The 24330-nt window shown below is 43.5% G+C and overlaps 1 protein-coding gene across 1 annotated transcript; it reads left to right on the plus strand.

The window, feature by feature from the left end:
- Window positions 1–343: 343 nt before the first annotated feature.
- LOC147698546 (uncharacterized) lies at window positions 344–2595 on the plus strand. Its single transcript, XM_086933456.1, has 3 exons — window positions 344–720; window positions 1243–1458; window positions 2311–2595. The coding sequence occupies exons 1-3, from the start codon at window positions 586–588 to the stop codon at window positions 2593–2595; spliced, it is 636 nt and encodes a 211-aa protein (XP_086789582.1). The 5' UTR covers window positions 344–585.
- The last annotated feature ends 21735 nt before the right edge of the window (window positions 2596–24330 follow it).

Genomic DNA, 24330 nt, shown 5'->3' on the forward strand with positions numbered 1-24330 from the left:
AGAGCAGGGTCACATAATAGTTGCAAGAAGGCAACTGAACTCTGGAGGGGCCCCTCAGGAAGCACTACAGGAAATGGCTACTAATGATTAGCTTGAACTTTTGAACCTGGTAAGTAGTTTCAGTTTTGCTAAGATCGTATTTCTGCAATTTAGCGCTTATTCGCGGGGCGCGAAGTTGAACTGGGAAGCCGCGAACTCACGCGAACAGTGCGAGCAAGCCATAAAATCCGCTGCTCGCGGATTTGCGGATTTTGCGGGAAATTCGCGAATCTCGCGGATTGCGAATTTACCCAAAATCCGCGAGCGTAACGGATTTTCCGCCCATGCTTAATCTCCACTACGCCCCCCGCGGCGGGATGCCTGGCTTTCACCTTGGGGATGCCCAGTACGGGTTATCTCACAGGGAAAAGCCAGGACGGGTTCCCAATGCAAGCGCCGGGACACCCCGTTGGGGGTAGCCGTGCGCTATATAAGATACACTAAAAAAAAAATAAACACAACTGCGGGCTACTAATACGCAATTTTATAATTAAAAACAACACAATTCTTATTACAAAGCAAAGCAAAGTTACAAAATTTCCTGCAATGCCTCTAACTCAATCGCTAATTCAAGAAGCTGAAAACATTTTGCAGCCTCCTGCACCATCTGCTTCTCCAATTAAAGAAATAAAGCGTGCAACTGTGAGAAGTCTTATGACAGTGTGTGGGACCATTTCAGAAGTAAGTAGAGGTGTTTTGTACTGTGTGTCTCTCTGCTTATGTTGTCAGTTAGTGTGTGTGGTGTTGTCTGTGGCATTGTCAATATTTATTTTGGCTTTGTCAGTATGCTTGTGTGTGTGTGTGTGTGTGTGTGTGTGTACTATTTGGTGCTTAGATGTTATTTATTTTTGAGTGGGTGCAGTTGGGTGTGTGGTCTCTGTAACACATTAGATATGCTGTTATGTTTTTGAGGCTTTCTATCAATCATAAAGGATCTGTACAGCAGCCAAATATTAACAATTAACACTGTGTGTAAATAGGTGTGAAAAATCTACACAGCATTTATAAAGGTTAATTTGTTATGTGTTTAAAGATGAGCGCCGTACTCAGACATCAAAGTTCATCTTTTTTTAACATGCTTGGGAAAAACGCTGTTATTTTGAAAAGAGCAATATCCCTTAATTACTATGTCTTCAATGCTTGACCAATTATTAAGTCTGACTTCAGTGCTTTTGAAATTTAAAAACAAGTATTTTTTTGTAGGAAGAGGAAAGTAAACCTGTGCTCATCAATGGACAAAATACAGCGATAAAATGTATTACCTTAAAAGATTCCACTGATGACATCAAAGTCACATTATGGAGGGAAGCTACTCTATTCTCAATAAACATTGGAGAATATGTGATGTTAACTCATGTGACAGTGCATGAATTTAATGGACAGAAAATATTGAACACAACAAGGCACAGCAAATTAAAAGTAAGGAACACACGCTCTCCCACGCACCCCTTACTCTATCACTTCCACACACACACACTCTCTCTCTTTCAAGAACACACTCTTTAACTATCCAACACACTATGTCTCTCCCACACACTATCTCTCTACAACACTCTCTCGCACACACTATCTCTCTACAAGACTCTCTCTATACAAGACTCTCTCTCTACAACACTCTCTCTCTACAACACTCTCTCTACAACACTCTCTATCTACAACACTCTCTCTCTACAACACACTCTCTCTACAACACTCTCTCTCTACAAGACTCTCTCTCTACAAGACTCTCTCTCTACAACACTCTCTCTCTACAACACTCTCTCTCTACAACACTCTCTCTACAACACTCTCTACAACACTCTCTCTCTACAACACTCTCTCTCTACAACACTCTCTCTCTACAACACTCTCTCTCTACAAGACTCTCTCTCTACAAGACTCTCTCTCTACAACACTCTCTCTTTACAACACTCTCTCTCTACAACACTCTCTCTCTACAACACTCTCTCTCTACAACACTCTCTCTCTACAACACGCTCTCTACAACACTCTCTCTCTACAACACTCTCTCTCTACAACAGCCTCTCTCTCTACAACAGCCTCTCTCTACAACAACCTCTCTCTACAACAGCCTCTCTCTACAACACTCTCGCTCTACAACACTCTCGCTCTACAACAGCCTCTCTCTCTACAACAGCCTCTCTCTCTACAACAGCCTCTCTCTCTACAACAGCCTCTCTCTACAACAGCCTCTCTCTACAACACTCTCTTTGACACACACTGTAACCTTTAGGGGGAAAAAAATAACTATGTCTTTATTTACTACAACAGGTAACAACGCCACCACAAGAAACAATTGACGTGGAAATATATGGAGTGGAAAGCACAAACGAAGATTGGAGCACTATAACAACGAAAATAACCAACACCGATATTTACCAATCAATGGACGTACAAAATCAAACACTTATACAGAGGTTTATGTTGGACGAAGAGGTGGATGACATTGGTGAAGCACTAATTCATTATTTGCCTCAAATATGTGAAGTTATCTTTTGTAATGGGAAAATTACTAAAATTGTTAAAGAAAAGTCAGAGGAAGATTTAAGTTTATAATGAACAATCCATTTTCGTTTGGGGTGGGTATATTTTTAGGAATTTTTTTAAAATGTACCACTACATCATACATAACAATAGCAGTTGCAGCTACATTTCGCAAAGCACACAAACAAAACACTAACTATACAATAGTTGTATGACATCACTACATGTTTCAACGTGGCACCTACAATAACAGGTATAAAAGCATACTTTGTTGCTGTTCAGTAGTGCTGTTGTGTTGATTTATGAGGCTGTTGTTGTGCCAAGTACGGCTTTGGTGATGCAGAGTGATGCTGTGTTGGTGCTCAGTGGTACTGTGGGGGTGCAGAGTAATAATGTGGTGTTGCTAGGTGGTGCATTGATGGGGCTCAGTGATGCAGTTGTTGAGAAAAGTGCTACTGTTGTGGTGCTGAGTTATGCTGTGGTGGTAATGAGTGAACACCAACACAGCAGCACTCATCACCAGCACAGCACCACTCATCACCACAACACCATTACTCAGCACCACACTAACATCACTCGGCAATACACCAGCATCACTCCACACCACCACAACAGCATCATTCAGCAACAACACAATATCACTCCACAACGACACAGCAGCACTCATCACCACCACAGCACCTCTCATCACCACAACAGCATTACTCAGCAGAGAAACGTCACACAAACAGAGCATGTACGCTTTCACCAGGCACACACACCAACAGCCATCAGTGCACGCTTTCACCAGGCATACACACACACACACACACAGCCATCAGTCCACGCTTTCACCAGGCATACACACACACCAACAGCCATCAGTGCACGCTTTCAACAGGCATACACACCACCGGCCATAAGTGCACGCTTTCACCACATGTTTTAACTTAGTACACACAATTACAGGTATACAAGCATGCTTTGTTGCTGTTGACTACTGTAGTAGTGTGTATGAATGAGGCTGTTGTTGGGCTAAGTACGGCTGTGGTGGTGCACAGTGATGCTGTGTTGTTGCTCAATGGTACTGTGGGGGTGCTGGATGATAATGTGGTGTTGCTGCGTGTTGCATTGCTGGGGCTCAGTGATGCAGTTGTGAGAAGTGCTACTGTTGTGGTGATGAGTTATGCTGTGGTGGTAATCAGTGAACACCAACACAGCAGCACTCCTCACCAGCACAGCAGCACTCATCACCAGCACAGCACCACTCATCACCACAACAGCATTACTCAGCACCACACTAACATCACTCGGCAACACACCAGCATCACTCCACACCACCACAACAGCATCATTCAGCAACAACACAATATCACTCTACAACGACACAGCAGCACCCATCACCACCACAGCACCACTCATCACCACAACAGCATTACTCAGCAGACAAACGTCACACAAAAAGAACATGCACACTTTCACCAGGCACACACACCAACAGCTATCAATGCACGCTTTCACCAGGCATATCACTCCACACAACCACAACAGCATCATTCAGCAACAACACAATATCACTCTACAACGACACAGCAGCACTCATCACCACCACAGCACCACCACAACAGCATTACTCAGCAGACAAACGTCACACAAACAGAACATGTACGCTTTCACCAGGCACACACACCAACAGCTATCAATGCACGCTTTCACAAGGCATACACACACACCAACAGCCATCAGGGCACGCTTTCAACAGGCATACACAACACCGGCCGTAAGAGCACGCTTTAACCACATTTTCTAACGTAGCACACACAATTACAGGTATAAAAGCATGCTTTGTTGCTGTTGAGTACTGCAGTAGTGTGTATGAATGAGACTGTTGTTGTGCTAAATACGGCTGTGGTGGTGCAGAGTGATGCTGTGTTGTTGCTCAATGGTACTGTGGGGGTGCAGAGTGATAATGTGGTGTTGCTGCGTGTTGCATTGGTGGAGCTCAGTGATGCAGTTGTTGTGAGAAGTGCTACTGTTGTGGTGCTGAGTTATGCTGTGGTGGTGTCAGGACCTCTGTCAGTCCCTGCAGCTAGGGGAAGATTTCCTGTTTGGCGGCTGTTTCCACTTTGGGGTTCCCTGCAGAAATTAGCTCATGACCACTGCCTTGGAGCGTGTTACGTTCCGTTCCCGCTGGATTCCTGCATTCCGGACATTAGCCCCCTTGCCGCGGCCAGTGTTCGGCAGTGCGGACTCATTTCAGTCAGCGCTCCTCGTCAGAGTTTTGTCCTGGTGGGCAAGTACCTTCCCGCATATCCTCAGAATTGCGGTAAGAACATTTCATTCTTCCAGACTTGTTGGTGCTATCCTTGCCCAATGCCAGTTGGTTCATTCGTCTGCATTAGTGCGTTCCAGTCAGTTGGAAACCAGAACTCCTGTGCCGAACTATCTCGACCTTTGCTCACTCCGAGTGTTCGTGAAAAAGACTTTTGAGAAAGTTTAAATCCGCTTCTGTGGTTCAACAAGTAAATGAGAGTATAGTATATGCATATGGTAATACTGTTGTCTACCACCTTAATTCATCGCATCACCATTTCTACAACTCTACGCAAGCAACAAGAGTTTCCAACCCTCATATGAACTTATTGGGACTCAGTAAGAGAGAAGCTAACTCCACACGTTAACCAGGTATGAGTGAGGAGAGTTGAGGGTGTGAGAATGTTGTCGCCCCTTGTAATATTAGAACGTTAGTAATGTTCTGCTCCCTGTTGCAGGTGTTCCCCAGCCACTCCTTCCAGAGGTAGTTACGAAGACACCAGTGTGGAAGACTCTCTTTGTTGTTTGTTATCCACTTCCCCTTTCCCTTCCATTCCTGGGCTTGGAGCAATCCGGGTGCAGGGGTGGTAGGAAAATTAGCATCGTAGAAGATTGCTGCTCGCCCCCACGGAGATCCGGATATTTCAGGTACTGCTTCTGACAGATTGAAGTGCCTCAATTATCTTCCGTCTGGGCGAGATGGCCGAGGGATTGGATGTCAAAGCCTTGGCTTCCGTGTTAGAGGGACTACAGAAGCAGTTGAGTGAGACGAGGGAGGAAGTTAGGAAATCTAACCAGGAGGCTAGTTATTTACGTCAGAGATTAGATGAGCTAGCAGAGAGCCCGCGCCCCAACTTTGGGAGTATAAAATCATCTGCCTTTGGTTCCGCTCCCTCCTCATCCTCCTCTACAGAGTTTACCACACAGGTGGTACATGCAATGTCCCCTACCATTCCGTTGGCCCCACCTGAGAGATTTCAGGGAGATCCCCACAAGGCCCAAATCTTCCTGACTCAGTGTTTGTTGCATTTCCTGTGTAAGCCCATTCTGTTTAAAGAGGATCAGTCTAAAGTGGCTTTTGTGCTGTCCTACCTGAGCGGAGATGCTGCAGCGTGGTCTTTGCCTTTGGTGGCAAGCAACGATCCAGTGTTGTATAAATTTGAAGAATTCAAAGCTGAGTTTCTGCGCATTTTCGATCGAAGAAACGTCTCACAGACCACCGACAATGAACTATTAGAATTGATCAAGGAAATCGAGACTTGGTGGCTTATTTGGCACAATTCAATAAATTGATCGTCGAAACGAGTTGGCCCGAGGCTAAGCGGGCGGCCATTTTCTACCGAGGCCTCAAAGATGAGTTGAAGGACGGTTTGGCGCAGATTCCCAAACGACCCACAGATGTCTCAGAACTCATAGATCTAGTATTGCAGATTGATCAGCGGCTTGCAGAAAGGCGAAGTGAACGTCGAAAGGATGTCCGCACTCTTTCGCCACGATTTGATCGGTCTCGACCGGAGGTCGCAAAAAACCCTGAAAGCCAAAATCAGGAAGAGCCGATGCAGGTGGGAACTATTCGAGGCCCTCTTACGCAGGAGGAACGAGAAAAGAGACGACAAGGTCGATTGTGTATGTATTGTGGGCAGTCGGGCCATTTTGTCAGGGAATGTCCGAAGAGATCAAAGGCAAGCACGTGGGTAAAAGATCGGCTCCACCAGTAGACGGAGTTGCACTGGTGGGAGCGAGTGAAGAGTCAACTCCCAAGCCACAACTTTTAGCTAATACTTTGCAATCCGCAGCCCCGCATCTGAATCTGCTGTGTAAGATAGAGTTTGGAAAAACACAGAAGGAGGAAGTTTCGGTGATGGTAGATTCGGGGGCTACCGGGAACTTCTGCGACATCCAGTTTGCCAAAGCTATTGGAATACAATTCGAAAAGAAGTCCAGACCGGAACCGGTGCGAGCAGTGGATGGCACCCAGTTGTCATCGGGACCAATTGCTTTTGATACTGAATTGATGACTGTGGTGGGACCCGGTGAGCATCGAAGCTTCATTCGATTTAACCTCATCGATGCCCCTCAGTTCCAACTCATACTGGGGTTGCCCTGGCTCACCGAGCATAATCCGCAGATCGATTGGTCACAACGTTCAGTAAAGATGAATTCCGGATTTTGTTTAGAGCATTGTTTCCAGTCGACATCAGAGAGCCCAAGTTCCACGTTGTCGCAAAACCTGGCCAATCAGGTTCAAATGGTGTGTGCTTTGGAGGCCCCAGAGATTCCAGAAGAATATCAGGACCTGAAAGAGGTATTCAATGAAAAGGAAGCTAAGAAATTGCCACCTCATCGAGAATATGACTGCCGGATAGAATTGGAGCCAGGGGTGTCTTTACCCTGCAGTCGAATCTACGCACTGTCGGAACCGGAGAACCTCCATTTGAAGGACTATATTGAACAAAACCTAGCCAATGGGTTCATCCGCCCCTCTCAGTCTCCAGTTTCCTCGCCCCTCTTCTTTATTCCCAAGAAGGATGGGACTTTGAGAACTTGCATTGATTATCGGGCCTTGAACTTGGCCACCAAGAAGAACCGTTATCCTCTGCCCCTCATTTCGGAACTCCTAGATCAGATCAAGAATGCGTGTGTGTACACAAAATTGGATTTACGAGGGGCCTATCATTTGGTGCGCATGGCCGAAGGAGAGGAGTGGAAAACTGCCTTTCGAACCAGGTTTGGTTTGTATGAATACCAAGTGATGCCCTTTGGGTTTTGTAACGCCCCCGCTGCTTTCCAGCATTTTGTAAATGACGTGCTTCGAGAGTGCTTGGACCGCTTTGCAGTGGTCTACATCGTTGACATCCTTATTTATTCCAACAGTTTAGAGGAACATGTTCATCATGTTCGAGCCATCTTGAGACGCCTGCTGGAGAACCATCTGTTTGTCAAACTTGAGAAATGTGTCTTTCACTCTTCCCGAGTGGAATTCTTGGGCTTTGTTTTGTCTCCGGAAGGAGTATCCATGGATGACTCTAAGTTGCAGGCAATTAAATCATGGCCGGTGCCCAGATCTGTGAAGGAGATCCAAAGTTTCCTGGGATTCGCCAATTTTTATAGACGCTTCATCTTGAACTTCTCAGAGAAGGTGAGCCCAATTACTAGACTGCTAAAGAAAAATGTACGATTCGTCTGGGAGCGTGAATCGGAGGAGGCGTTTCAGCAATTAAAAGAAGCTTTCGTGACAGCCCCAGTGCTACAACACCCTAATTTGAGTGAGCCCTTTTTTATTGAAGCTGACGCATCCAATTTGGCCATCGGAGGAATCCTGTCCCAGCGCCAGAAGAACACTGGTCAACTTCACCCAGTGGCATACCATTCTCGAAAACGTACTCCTGCGGAGATAAACTACTCCATCGCTGATAAGGAGCTTTTGGCCGTCAAGGAGGCATTCAAGGTTTGGAGACACTATTTGTTGGGAGCGAAACATGTAGTCACCGTCTTCACCGATCATCGAAATTTACAGTTTCTCAAGTCAGCTCGCACGCTCACCCCCAGGGCAATTGCGTTGGTCGCTCTTCTTTGCAGATTATGATTTTGTCCTCACGTACAAGCCTGGGTCCTCCAATGGAAAGGCGGATGCTCTTTCACGTTTGAGTATGGGAGAGGAAACCAAAACCAAAATGGAAGGGTTCATCATTCCTGAGGAAAAGATAGTGGCCATAGCGGTGGAAGACGATTTGGAGACCCGAATTAAGGAAGAGTTTGCCAAGGCCGAATTTTCTGATTGGGAATCAGGCGGTCCAGATCGCAGTGTAAGAAATGAAAAACCCTTCTGGCAAGAAAAGATGTTTGTTCCCGGTGAGAAATTGCAAAAAGAAGTCAATCAGCATTGACACGACCACCCACTAGCAGGCCACAGAGGAGCTAAGAAGACCTTGGATTTAATCAAGAGACCTTCAATTGGCCAGGCATGGACGCTCAGGTGAGGCAGTACATCGCCACTTGTGAGCCTTGTGTTAAGGGCAAGAGTATGAGGCAGTCCCCACAGGGCCTTTTAATGTCGTTGCCTATAGCCCCGTCTCCCTGGCATTCAGTCTCCATGGACTTCATAGTAGACCTGCCTTCCAGCCAGGGGTATTCTGTCATTTGTGTGGTGGTGGATTTGTTTACCAAGATGAGCCACTTTGTCCCCTTGAGGTCCCTCCCCACAGCATCTCAGTTGGCTACCCTGTTTGTGGAACACATAGTAAAATTGCATGGGGTTCCAAAGGTGGTTATTTCCGACCGAGGGCCTCAGTTTGTCTCTCGATTTTGGAAGGCTTTCTTAAAGGGTCTAGGAGTCGACTCTCGTTTGTCCACCAGTTTCCACCCAGAAACGGATGGACAGACCGAGCGAGTGAACCAGGACTTAGAACAATATCTCCGGTTATATTTGATGGATCAGGAGGGAGAATGGCCCTCTTTGTTGAGTACGGCAGAGTTCGCGTACAACAATGCAGTCCATTCGTCTACTGGGTTTTCTCCATTCTACTTGAACTCAGGTCGGCATCCCAATATGCTAGTGGGTCGGGTAGATGTTGAGGTCCCAGCAGCTGAAGAGGTGATACAAGAGTTACAGAAATCCTATCAGGTAGCCTCTTCCAACCTCCAGAAAGCCAAGGATGCTTACAAAGTACAGGCAGATAAGAAAAGAAAAGAGAGTCCCATGTATGAATCTGGAGAAAAGGTGTGGATTTCCACTCGACATATGCGGTTGAGAGGAAATCGAAAGTTCCAACCTAGGTTTGTAGGTCCCTACCCTGTGGTTCGAATGATTAATCCAGTGAGTGTGAAGGTGGCTCTTCCCAAGTCCTTGAAGATTCATCCAACGTTTCATGTGTCATTGATTAAAAGAAACCCACCAAACTTCAGGCGTGTCCTACCACCAGCTCCAGTACAAGTTCAGAGTTCGGAAGAATTCGAGGTTAAAAGAATCCTAGACTCCAAACTCAAGAGAGGGAAAATCTTTTACCTCGTGGACTGGAAGGGTTATGGCCCCGAGGAAAGGTCATGGGAACCCAGCAGTAATGTTCATGCCCCAAGGCTGGTCAACGAATTCCACAAGGTTCATCCCCAAAAACCCAGGGAGGGGGCTTTGGTGGGGGGGTACTGTCAGGACCATGCCGACCCCCATAAAGAGACCTCTGTCAGTCCCTGCAGCTAGGGGAAGATTTCCTGTTTGGCGGCTGTTTCCACTTTGGGGTTCCCTGCAGAAATTAGCTCATGACCACTGTCTGACGGAGGCGTAGTACGCCTCCGGGTTGTGCCACCATTTTGATGAGGTTAGCGTTCTAGCCTTTTTCAGCAGTCCGCCATTTCCTAATCCCGCACGTTCTATGTGGCGCACTTCAACTGTCCCTTTCCAGCAGTTAGACGCCCTTAGTTTGGCTCCTGTCAATTCACCGCGTTTTTTCCTAGTTTTCCCCTTTCTCCAGTCAGCATACTCAGAGACCTTGTTCCAGAATCCCTTGGAGCGTGTTACGTTACGTTCCCGCTGGATTCCTGCATTCCGGACATTAGCCCCCTTGCCGCGGCCAGTGTTCGGCAGTGCGGACTCATTTCAGTCAGCGCTCCTCGTCAGAGTTTTGTCCTGGTGGGCAAGTACCTTCCCGCATATCCTCAGAATTGCGGTAAGAACATTTCATTCTTCCAGACTTGTTGGTGCTATCCTTGCCCAGTGCCAGTTGGTTCATTCGTCTGCATTAGTGCGTTCCAGTCAGTTGGAAACCAGAACTCCTGTGCCGAACTATCTCGACCTTTGCTCACTCCGAGTTTTCGTGAAAAAGACTTTTGAGAGAGTTTAAATCCGCTTCTGTGGTTCAACAAGTAAATGAGAGTATAGTATATGCATATGGTAATACTGTTGTCTACCACCTTAATTCATCGCATCACCATTTCTACAACTCTACACAAGCAACAAGAGTTTCCAACCCTCATATGAACTTATTGGGACTCAGTAAGAGAGAAGCTAACTCCACACGTTAACCAGGTATGAGTGAGGAGAGTTGAGGGTGTGAGAATGTTGTCGCCCCTTGTAATATTAGAACGTTAGTAATGTTCTGCTCCCTGTTGCAGGTGTTCCCCAGCCACTCCTTCCAGAGGTAGTTACGAAGACACCAGTGTGGAAGACTCTCTTTGTTGTTTGTTATCCACTTCCCCTTTCCCTTCCATTCCTGGGCTTGGAGCAATCCGGGTTCAGGGGTGTTAGGGAATTTGGAAATTAGCATCGTAGAAGATTGCTGCTCGCCCCCACGGAGATCCAGATATTTCAGGTACTGCTTCTGACAGGTGGTAATCAGTGAACACCAGCACAGCACCACTCATCACCACAACAGCACCACTCATCACCACAACAGCATTACTCAGCACCACACTAACATCACTCGGCAACACACCAGCATCACTCTACACCACCACAACAGCATCATTCAGCAGCAACACAATATCACTCTACAACGACACAGCAGCACTCATCACCACCACTCATCACCACAACAGCATTACTCGGCAGACAAACGTCACACAAACAGAACATGAACAGTGCATACATACTACGTTTAAAAAAAAAAAGGTCACAAAACAAAGGCCAATGCATAGCGGCGACACGAGCCACATACGGCCAAACACGAGACAAAGACGAGCCAGGTGCGAGATAAAACAAAAACAGAGTGCGAGCTCAGGCGAAACTAGACTACAGGACCAGCATACCAGGACGACACAAGGAAACATGAGTCAATGCATGGCGAAGAGACGAGCTAAAGACGAACCAGTAATAGCATGAAAAAGGACACTAAGCAGAGACGAGCCGGACACAAGCAAAGTGTGAGCCAAGTCCATAATTACATTAACATCACACAAAGGAAATGTATACAATTTACAGTACAAAATCACAAACGCACTCTTTCATTATATTTAAAAAAATAGCAATTACCTGTCGATCGTAACAGCTCAGTCAGTGAAGTGTACAAATCAGACAAACGTCACACAAAAAGAACAGAGACAGTGCATACATAATAAGTTTTACAAAAAATAGAAAACATCACAAAAAATAGGCCAATGCATAGCGGCGATACGAGCCAGATACGGACCAGACACGAGCCAAACACAAGCCAGGTGCGAGATAAAAAAAAAACTGGGTGCGAGCTCAGGCGAAACTAGACTACAGGACCCGCATACCAGAACGACACGCGCAAACATAAGTCAATGCATGGCGAAGATACAAGATAAATACCAGCCAGTAATAGCAGGATAAAGCACACTAAGAAGAAACGAGCCGGACACAAGCCAAGTGCAAGCAAAGAAAGAGCCAAAGCCATGATTACATTAACATCACACAAAGGAAATGTATACAAAAAAGTGTACAAAATCACAAAGGCACTCTAATTATATTGAAAAAATATAGCAATTACCTGTCGATCCTCGGAGCTCAGTCAGTAAAATGTAGAGATCAGACAAATGACACACAAAGAGAACATAGACAGTGCATACATAATAAGGTTAACAAAAAAAAGAAAACATCACAAAAAACACGCCAATGCATAGCGGCGACACAAGCCAGATACGGGCCAGATACCGGCCAACAACGAGCCAAAGACGAGCCAGGTGCGAGATAAAAAAACAAACAGGGTGCAAGCTCAGGCAAAACTAGACTACAGGACCCGCATACCAGGACGACACAAGCAAACATGAGTCAATGCATGGCGAAGAGACGAGCTAAAGACGAGCCAGTGATAGCATGAAAAAAAGGACACTAAGCAGAAACGAGCCGGACACAAGGCAAGTACGAGCCAAAAAAATAGCCAAGTCCATAATTACATTAAATTCACACAAAAGGAAATGTATACAATTTAGTGTAAAACATCACAAAGGCACTCTTTAAATATATTTAAAAAAATGGCAATTATCTGTCGATCGTAGCAGCTCAGTCAGTGATATGTAGAGATCAGACAACCAACACACAAAGAGAACAGAGACAGTGCATACATAATACGTTTAACAAAAAAAATAAAACATCACAAAAAACACGGCAATGCATAGCGGCGACACAAGCCAGATACGGGCCAACAACGAGCCAAAGACGAGCCAGGTGCGAGATAAAAAAACAAACAGGGTGCAAGCTCAGGCAAAACTAGACTACAGGACCCGCATACCAGGACGACACAAGCAAACATGAGTCAATGCATGGCGAAGAGACGAGCTAAAGACGAGCCAGTGATAGCATGAAAAAAAGGACACTAAGCAGAAACGAGCCGGACACAAGGCAAGTACGAGCCAAAAAAATAGCCAAGTCCATAATTACATTAAATTCACACAAAAGGAAATGTATACAATTTAGTGTAAAACATCACAAAGGCACTCTTTAAATATATTTAAAAAAATGGCAATTACCTGTCGATCGTAGCAGCTCAGTCAGTGAAGTGTAGAGGTCAGACAAACGTCACACAAAAAGAACAGAGACAGTGCATACATAATACGTTTTACAAAAAAAAGAAAACATCACAAAAAATAGCACAATGCATAGCGGCGAAACGAGCCAGATACGGGCCAGACACGAGCCAAACACAAGGCAGGTGTGAAATAAAAAAAAAACAGGGTGCGAGCTCAGGCGAAACTAGACTACAGGACCCGCATACCAGAACGACACGCGCAAACATAAGTCAATGCATGGCGAAGATACGAGATGAATACCAGCCAGTGATAGCATGAAAAAGCACACTAAAAAGAAACGAGCCGGACACAAGCCAAGTGCGAGCAAAGAAAGAGCCAAAGCCATGATTACATTAACATCACACAAGGGAAATCTATACAAACAAGTGTACAAAATCACAAAGGCACTCTTTAATTATATTTAAAAAATATAGCAATTACCTGTCGATCGTAGCAGCTCAGTCAGTGAAATGTAGAGATCAGACAAACGACACACAAAGAGAACATAGACAGTGCATACATAATACGTTTAACAAAAACAAGAAAACATCACAAAAAACACGCCAATGCATAGCGGCGAGACAAGCCAGATACGGGGCAAAGACGAGCCAGGTGCGAGATAAAAAAAGAAACAGGGTGCGAGCTCAGGCGAATCTAGACTACAGGACCCGCATACCAGGACGACACAAGCAAACATGAGTCAATGCATGGCAAAGAGACGAGCTAAACACGAGCCAGTGATAGCATGAAAAAGGACACTAAGCAGAGACGAGCCGGACACAAGCCAAGTGCGAGCCCAAAAAGAGCCAAGTACATAATTACATTAAATTCACACAAAGGAAATGTATACAATTTAGTGTAAAACATCACAAAGGCACTCTTTAAATATATTTTTAAAAAATGCAATTACCTGTCGATCGTAGCAGCTCAGTCATTGAAGTGTAGCGACGATACCAAAAAAGACAAGATAGAATATATAAACAAAAAAATAGGAAAACATACACAAACACGAACATCGCAATAAATTGGATACAATCCTGAAAAGGCTAATAGTAGGCATGTACATTATTAAATCCACATTCCACAAAACAAAATGGATACAATAAAGTCGAACAACACCAAAAACACAATAAGAAAATATCAAACAAAATAAGGAGACTTACCTTTATGTCGCTTCAAAAAAGTCTGTGAAGTATACAAATGTCACAAGCGGTAGCCGAACAGGACCCGGAAAGTCAATAGCTGTAAATACAAAAAAAAAGAATTACAAAACATCTACAACAAAACATGGAATACATTACATCAACAGACAAAAGTTGGTCTTACCTGCAGAACTTCACAAAAGATATACGTAACTGACGTTTACGTCAAAAACGTCACCCAACCGTAACGTATTACATTCAAATATTCCCCGAAAATAATTAGGATTAGCACTTTCATCAAATAAATAAACTAATAAATTCAGAAAACATTTTTAATAAATAAAAGTACAGATAAAAAGGAAAACACAAATTAATACACAATACTTTCAAAATCAATATAAAAATGTCTTTAAACAAAAATTTACCGGTATGTTGCAGCAAGTCGCCCATTGAAGTGGAGAAATATCACAATCAGTACCCAAACATTAAAAACTTACACATTTCGAAAACATTAAAAGTACTTCTGAAACACAAACATTATTACATTAATTACAACAAACATAACTTTAGCTTACCGGTCGAATTTCACAGAAAACATCGGTAAGTGACTTTCACGGAGCCAAACAGGAACGGTACAGTCAAAAGCTGTAAATACAAAAAAAGCAATATAAAATGAAAGTATACAAAAGAAAGCAAAAAACATTATATCAATGGACAAAATTGTGTCTTACCTCTAGAACTTCACAAAACATATCGGTAACTGACGTTTACGTGAAACACGTGCCCCACCCGTGACGTATTAAAATCAAGTACTCCCCGTATTCAATTATGAATCGCACTTTTGTCAAACAAATAAAGAAGAAAGATCATGAAAATATTATAACAAATGCAATTACAGCTATAAGGCAACACAATAAATAATACACAATATAAAAAAATGGTCGAGAGAAATAATTTTAAAATAATAAATTTACCTGTATGTCGCAGCAACTCGGACATTAAAGTGTTGAAAAAACACAAGCAAGACAAAAATATTACATACTTACAAATGTTAGAAATATTAAACATACAGCTGGAAAAATAACATTCTTACATTAAACAGAAACGCATTATCACACAACAACCACAATTTTACACTTACCTATATGTCACAAGCGGTAGCGAAAAAGGACTCGAACAGTGAACAGCTAGAAATAAAAAAAAAACATGTATCTAATATACAAAGATCCTAAAAACATATTACATTAACTGACAAAACGTACTCTTACCTGTAGAAATTGGCGGAACATATCGGTAATTGACGTCACAGCAGCAGAGACGGAGAAGTGCCGAAAAGTCACAGACGGTCGAAACAGAACACAAAGTAAATGTAAATGTAAATGTGTTTCGATTTATATAGCGCGCTTTAACCCAGGGGCCTCAAGGCGCTTGCTTAGGGAACCCGTCCTGGTATTCCCCTGTGAGATACCACGGCCGGGTATCCACAAGGTGAAAGCCAGGCATCCTGCCGCGAGGGGCCGTAGTGGAGATTAAGCAAGCTATTGCCCAGAGTCGTAGAGTGTGACCCCATGAGTCGAGTAGGCACGAGAGCAAGAATTGTCGACTCCGTGGAATTTTTGAGCCCGAGACCCGCCGAGGCGGGGAATCAAACCCTGGTCCACGGCCGATCTCAGCTTCTGGGTCTGCCGCCTCTAACCACTGAGCCACACTTCTCATTAAGGAATACTTAATAGAAAGTATCCCACTGAAACATTACATCATAAACAAAAACATTACATTACATTCACAGAAAAGGTGTTCTTACCTGCATCACTTGGCAAAAGATCTCGCCATCTGACCTTTACGTAAAAAACGTCCCCCCGGCCGCATGTATTCAGATAAAGTATTCAACATAATAAATGCGGGACAGCACTTTTGTTAGAAACAAATTAAATATATATATAAAAATAAAACATACCACATAACAAATAAAGTAGCTCCTATTATATACAAAAAAATATATAGACTTCCACCAAAAATGACAGTCACAAAATTAGCACAATAAAAAAATAACTTACCTGACACTGCGAAATAGCCGCAATTCTGAAGCACAACATGCATGCAATATTGCAGTCTATTATTTCATTCAAATTATATACGCAAAATAAATCACAAAGTACATCCTAATAAACAACTTCACAATAAAATATGCATTTAAACACACCGCAAAAAATACTATTACACATTTATCAAAAGAAGACCAATACTCTACATACAAAAAGGTAAATACTGTCCATAAATATCAAAAGGACATAACAAAGAATATAAACATATAAATATATTACATAAGAAACAAATAAAAAAATGGCAATTGAAATAATCAGGTAAAGTCAATAGCTAATCACAAAGTACAGTTCTCAAAATAACACTAATACTCTACATACGCAAAGGAAAATAATACCCATACTTACCTGTATGTCGCTTCAAAACAGTCCGTGAAGTATACAAATGTCACAAGCGGTAGCCAAACAGGACCCGGAAAGTCAATAGCTGTAAATGCAAAAAAAATAATTACAAAACATCTACCAAAAAACATCAAATACATTACATCAACAGACAAAAGTTGGTCTTACCTGCAGAACTTCACAAAAGATATACGTAACTGACGTTTACGTCAAAACCGTGCCACAACCGTGACGTATTACATTCGAATATTCACCGATAAAAATTAGGATTAGCACTTTCGTCAAATAAAAAAAATAATAAATTCATAAAACATTTTTAATAATTAAAAGTACAGATAAAAAGGAAAACACAAAGTAAAACACAATACATTCAAAATCAATATAAAAATGTATTTAACCAAAAATTTACCGGTATGTTTCAGCAACTCGCACATACGCAAAGGAAAATAATACCCATACATATCAAAATTACATAATAAACGGTATAAACAGAGCCATATATTACATAAGTAAATAATCAAAACGTAGCACTTCAAAAAAACATGGTATTTTGAGAGATAATCAGAAAGTACATACAACAAATATAACAACGTTCGAAAATTTCGGATACACAACACATACAAAAAAATACCTTGCTATATATTACATTTCAAAACATTACAATTAATAGCACATCCATAGTTTATAACACTACAAAACTATATACTAAGTACATACGGTAACAAATAAACAAGTCGCAATACCAAAAAGTCAATAATGCATCCAAATAATTAATAAATTTAATAACAATATAAACACAAGCAATAATACATTCAGCTTAATGTAGTAAATATTATAAAATGTAAATCTTACCTGTCAAACGACGCAGCAACAAGAATGGAAGAAGAACACGCCTTTCCCGCACTAAGATTCACACCAATCTGGGAATTTCCCCGTTGACGCACGTCAAACGCAACGCTACGTCACCAAACGTAGCGCTGCGATTGGCTAGAAATTACGTCACACTAAACATTACATAAAAACAAAAAAAAGACTAGAACGCTAAATTCCCTTACGTAAGGAACGTAAAGGGAATACATAGCGTCCGCCATTTTGAAAAAAAAAAACACAGTTTAAAAACATTCACAACACACATATAATACCAATAAAAATACACACATACACACAAATTACATAAAAACAAATAATTAACACATGCTAAACACTCACACTCACACAACATCAAATATGCTACATCACATACAAACATCACACCATAAGCATAACGATACAACATACAATACACTCATAATGTTAAAGGAAAGCATTACACTTCAACACAACAACACTATTACACACCACCACAACAACATAACACCACAATTCTGCACCACCAAAGCAACACTCAGCAACAACACAGATACACTCAGGAACACCACAGCACCACTCTGCACCACCACAACATTACACGACACAAAACACCATAAGTCAGCCCAACAACAGCACCACTCACCTCCAACAGAGCACCACTCAGCAAAACAACAGCATCACTAAATGCAACTACAACATCACTTCACAACACCACAGCACTACTCAGCACCACACTTACACAACACAAAACACAAAAAGTCAGCACAACAACAGCAACATTCACCTCCAACAGAGCACCACTCAGCAAAACAACAGCATCACTAAATGCAACTAAAACATCACTTCACACCACCACAGCACTACTCATCACCAAACGAGCATCACTCGGCAACACCCCGCCATTACTCAGCGCAACACTCAGCACCACCACAGCATCACTCACCAACACCCAAAAAAAAACACAACACCATCAGCACTCAGCAACACACCAGCAATGCTCAGCACCACCACATTATCAATCAGCAGACCAACATTAACACTCAGCGCCACAACAGCACCACCACACCACCACTCAACACCACCACAACAACACTCAGCATCACCACTGCATTAGTAAGCACCAACAAACAAACAGCACAGCAACACTCAACACCACAAAACCAACACTGTACACCACCACAGCACCACTCAACAAAAAAAACAATTACTCAGCGCCACCCCAGCATAAGTCAGCACAACAACAGCAACACTCAGCACCACCACAGCACCACTCAGCACCACACCAGCATCAAAAACAAACAAACCAGCATCACTCTACACCACCACAGCACCACTGAGCAACAGTACAGCAGAAATCACCACCACACAACCATCACTAAGCACAACACCTCCATCACTACCCGACACACCACCATCACTCAACGCAACAGCAGCAGCAGTCAGCAGCAACACAGCAACACCCAGAAATAAAAAATTTGCGTCACACCAGTATCATTCAGCACCAACGCAGCACCACTCAGTGCCACAACATTATCACTCAGCAACAACACATTAACACTTAGCACAAAAAAAGCACTACGACAGCACCACTCAACAGCACTACAACACTAGTCAACACCACCACAACATCACTCCAAGCAAAAAAAATCAACACTCAGCACCGCACCACCATCACTCGGCAACACCACACCACCACTCTGCCCCACTACAGCATCACTAAGCACCACCACAACACCACTAAGTACCACCACAGCAACAATAAACACAAGCACAGTACCACTCATAAAATTACAACAGGCAAAAAACTCACACTCACACAACATCAAATAAGCTACATCACATACAAACATCACACAATAAGCATAACGCAACAACATACAAAAAACTCATAATGTTAAAGGAAAGCATTAGACTTCAACACAACAACACTATTACACACCACCACAACAACACAACAGCACATCTCAGCACCACCAAAGCAACACTAAGCAACAACACAAATACACTCAGGAACACCTCCACACCACTCACCACCACCACAGCATTACACAACACAAAACACCATACGTCAGCACAACAACAACACAACTCACCTCCAACAGAGCACCACTCAGCTAAAAAACAGCAACACTAAATGCAACTACAACATCACTTCACAACACCACAGCACTAGTCAGCACCAAACTTACACGACACTAAACACCATAAGTCAGCACAACAACAACACCACACAGCTCCAACAGAGCACCACTAAAAAAAAACAGCATCACTAGATGAAGCTAAAACATCACTTCACAACACCACACCACTATTCACCACCAGACGAGCATCACTCTGCAACACCCCGCCATCACTCAGCGCAACACTAGGAACACTCAGCACCACCACAGCATCACTCACAACCACGCAAAACAAGCACTGGCGTTGCCAATAGGACTCGCAGTAGGAAATTTGGAGCTATTGCAATTGCAAATAACAATAACTTTTATTTTTGTTTTCTTTTTCAAAACATAAAGGGCTTTGCCATTTACAGAACCAATAGCTCCAACTTTCCTACTGCGAGACCTATTGGAAACGCCAGTGCTTGTTTCTTTTTATTTTCGTTGTTATATGTAAACAGTTGACCGGATCGGGGGGGGGGACTCAGGGGGAGGGTGGTCTATGTTGTAAAAATATCATAATAAAGAAATGTTTAAAAAAAAATCTAAGTATTTCATTTTGGTATAATCGCAATGCCAAAAGAGCATAAAGACAGTCTGGCACTGTAAGAAATTGGATCAGAATTTGCGGTTGGTGACTACCCACCTCAAGGAATACTCACAATGCTTGTCAGGGTGAACCCTCAAACTCACTAAATGAACCTGAGCTCAACCCCCTGGTAGCTATGACCCAGACCAGACAGACTTAAATTAGGACAATTTCTAAAGCATTTATGCACTAATGAAACGCTAATAAAGTTGAAATGCAAAACAATAAAACTCGCAAACTAAATTCGAAAGTGTAAAATTTAATAAACAAAATGAAAAACATTCCTTAATCTCCCCATGCCTAACACAAAAAAAAGATGGTGTCCGTCTGTAACGCAGCTGGTGCTCTGTAAAGTGCTCTGATACCTTCTGGTCTAGTTTGCGCTGTATAAAGATCCCTAAGAAATTATCATGGTAGGCCAGGATCTAGGCACAATTTGACCCTGGCCGCGATGAAACGCAGGTCGGCTACACCAACCAGGCTCGCCCTGGTCAAAGATTTTACCTTCTGACTGTGTCCTTCAATCCACCCAGGAGCCCCCTAGGACCTCAGGGGATGTACTTAAAGACTTACTTGTCAGGCAGAGGCCAACAGCATGGTCCAGTCCATCTCTAATTGCCACTGTTCCGCTGGGCAGTTTCAGTAAAGACCTCCTGTAGCTTGTTGTATCCCTGGAGCTTGAAAAGGTGGTCAGCCTTGGGACCCTTGGAGTCCACTTCTTTGTCCTGGGTACAAGTGGGAGCAGGTCCAGTCCTCCAGGGCTCCTCTTATTTCACAGACTGCAGGTAAAAACATTTCTACAAACCGAAACTTTATACATAAACTTGATTGTGGAACAACACAGTGAAGCACAGTGCAACAACACATTTGACATACAAAATATACAGTGTAAACTGAACGACCAGTCCTGGCTTAAAGTACCACTAGGCGGACACTTAATTGTTCATGAACAATGGCTTCAGCCTTCGGTCCTGCCTGTGTGAAAGGCTCAGGGAGTACAAAAAAGATTTTGGAGGGGTGTTGTCTTAACAGGGAAACAGAAGAGATGCAAACAATTCCCTTGTGGCGGACCCTGAGTTTCTTACTAGGACTTGGTTTTGGGAACTGTGAAAAAAATAGTAATAAACATTATTATGATGATGAAGCCCTGTTCTACAACTGCCACTCACTTGAAAATTAGATATCAAGGATTTGGTGCCAAAGTGACTGATAATTTATGGGATCTGTTCAGGGACGCATGTTTCTCTTGAGTAGTGGCACTAGAAGTGTAAACAGAAAGTATTTTAGAGTAATTACTTGAAAATGAGTGAAAAAGGGAAGAATTCATAAACTGAAAAGGTCACGGTACCTCGGATTCGGAGTCCGTAATCGTGTTTACAGAGGCTCCATGCTTTGTTTTTCAAGCCCTTGTTTTGGATTCCGTATACTGTATGCCGCAGACAGCACCTCTCCAACACTCCGCCAGCACCAGATTCAACATCACCTGCACCACTTGATGATTCCATTGTGCTCGACACGGTGCCTCAGCACAAATAAAGAAGAAAGGCCCGAAGACTGTTGGAGAAGGAGGCATACCGACATGAGATGGCCAAACAATCCATGAGCTCCTCGGCTCTGATTCAGACGACCTCAATTTATATTAGATGGGGGAAGGGCGACATCAAATATCTGAATTTGCAGGCATCACCTCAGTCAGTGAACTGGAAACCTTACATGAGCAGAAGATGGTGAACCCCCACACACTAAAGTAATGTCCTTCACCAAGAGGAGGGAGGAAGGCTGTAGAATTATTGAAATTAACATTCCCCTCCATTGACTTCAACAATAATGTCCTCACGGAAGTCCTCCTATCTTCAACCCCAAGCTTGGAACACTTGCTCCACTTCAGTGATGCCTTATTGGCGCCAGCACTGGCAGCATGGGGGAAACCTGTGTCTATGGCAGCAGTAAACATACTGGTTGAGAACCACTATTGGACTGACCCTGTAGACCTCCCTTTCTATCCACAACCCAACCCTAAAGAACCTGGTGATATAGGCTTCTTGTTCCTGAGGACAGATGTTGAGGACTTCTCCAACATCGTACAGAGAATCTAAGTGACTGGAGGCTTGAGAAAGTTTTCTCTGCCTGATGTAGCTAAAATCTGTGAATGTCACTTGCCTCCTTGCAAGGTATGCACAGGGGCCAACTGGTCATCCCTCATGTCCCTGACAACCTCAGGGCACATTGCTCTGAGGTCATTAAGGAAAACCAGGATGCCTCATGTCACATCATTAAGTCAGTACTAAACACTGCTGTGTCTGTAGCCCACGCTACGGGGTCCACAGTAGCAGTCTGCAATCATGCCTGGCTTCGCACGTTCTGAATTTCTACAGTGTGCAAGCAACTCTTATGGATCTCCACTTTGATGGTGTCCACCTATACGGAGCTGAAGCTGCCTCAACCTTAGAACGATTTAAAGCTAGGAAAACTACAGCCAGATCCTTAAGTCTCAAACATCTTCAACTTCAGTCGGAGTACAGGCAATTTCACTACTTTTGAGGCTTCTCAAGAGGGTTCAGCTTTTTGCAGCAGCAGACGAACCAGGCAGAGGCACAACAGCCCTGTCTACCATTTTGTTATATAATTAAGGGGTAGAAACAGCCTCTACCACCCACATTACAAGAAAAACCAGCCTAGTTTGCTCTTGCCAGTGCACCAGGGACCAGTGTGAGACCAGGGTAGACAATTACTTTAGAGTAGTGAGTTCTACAGATAATAGGAAGAGGTATATACTACACTTTCCAAAGACACATCTCTCCCTCCCCTGTCCTTCTCCCTAGTCCTTAGACCATCATTTTCATCTTGCAGCAAGTGGTAGCAGTGCTGTTTATGAAAAGTGTGGTGGAATAAGGTTGCTATCCGCGATACTTTCTTGTTCCCAAGGACGACTGGTCTGCATCCAATCCTAAACCTCAGGATCCTGAAAGAAGGATGTTCGAGATGCTGACCCAAGCTGAGTTCCTGCTGGCATTTGAATCAGGGAACTGGTTGGCGTCATTTGACTTTCAGAATGCGGACTTGCACACCCTTATCCTGTGGCCACATCAGAACTACATGGGCTTTGCGTGGGTTTTACCCATTACAATACACCGCACTTCTGTTTGGCTTGACATCAAAACCTCAGGTCTTCACCAAGTTGATGGTGGTGGATGCCTCACATGTCCAATTTTTCCATACCTTGACGACTGGCTGATCAAGGTCGAGTAGCCAGAGGTAAGGATGAGTCATCTACAATCAACATGAACTCTTGTTTGAATTGGGTTTTTCAATCAACAGGCCCAAATCTGCAAATTTATCATTGACATTACCTATTCCTCACAGGCACACAGTAAAGGGAGGTGGCATGGCTGGCACCTTGCAAGGGTAGATAGACCGTTTTTCACCGCCTGTGGGGGTGGGGCTTTATTCATGACCTCTGAGAGCACTAGTGCGACACCGATATCACCAACAAATGAGCCCTCGCCACAGTCTGAAATACTGCTGGCTATAAAAGATTAGAAGGAGTCACTGGAGGCCAGGATAGAGGTGGTTGGCTCTGAAATCACTCTCCTACGACAAGACCTCTGTAATATGGTAGATCGTATACGGAGATGGAAACACGGGTCTACTCAATAGAGGACAACTTCGTGCCCTCAAAACAGATTTTACTAAACTCCGCAAGGTGGTGTTGCAACTGAAACGGCGTGCTGAGGAAACAGATGGTTGATCCCACCGCAAAAACGTGCATTTAGTGGGAGTGCGGGAGAGGTCAGAGTGAACCTACCCAGAAACCACCTTCTTCGACTGGTTCAGAACATGGGTCGCCACACAAGATCTGTCAATATGCGTCA

This window comes from Lissotriton vulgaris, chromosome 8 (assembly GCF_964263255.1).
Source record: "Lissotriton vulgaris chromosome 8, aLisVul1.2, whole genome shotgun sequence".
Lineage (NCBI taxonomy): Eukaryota > Metazoa > Chordata > Amphibia > Caudata > Salamandridae > Lissotriton > Lissotriton vulgaris.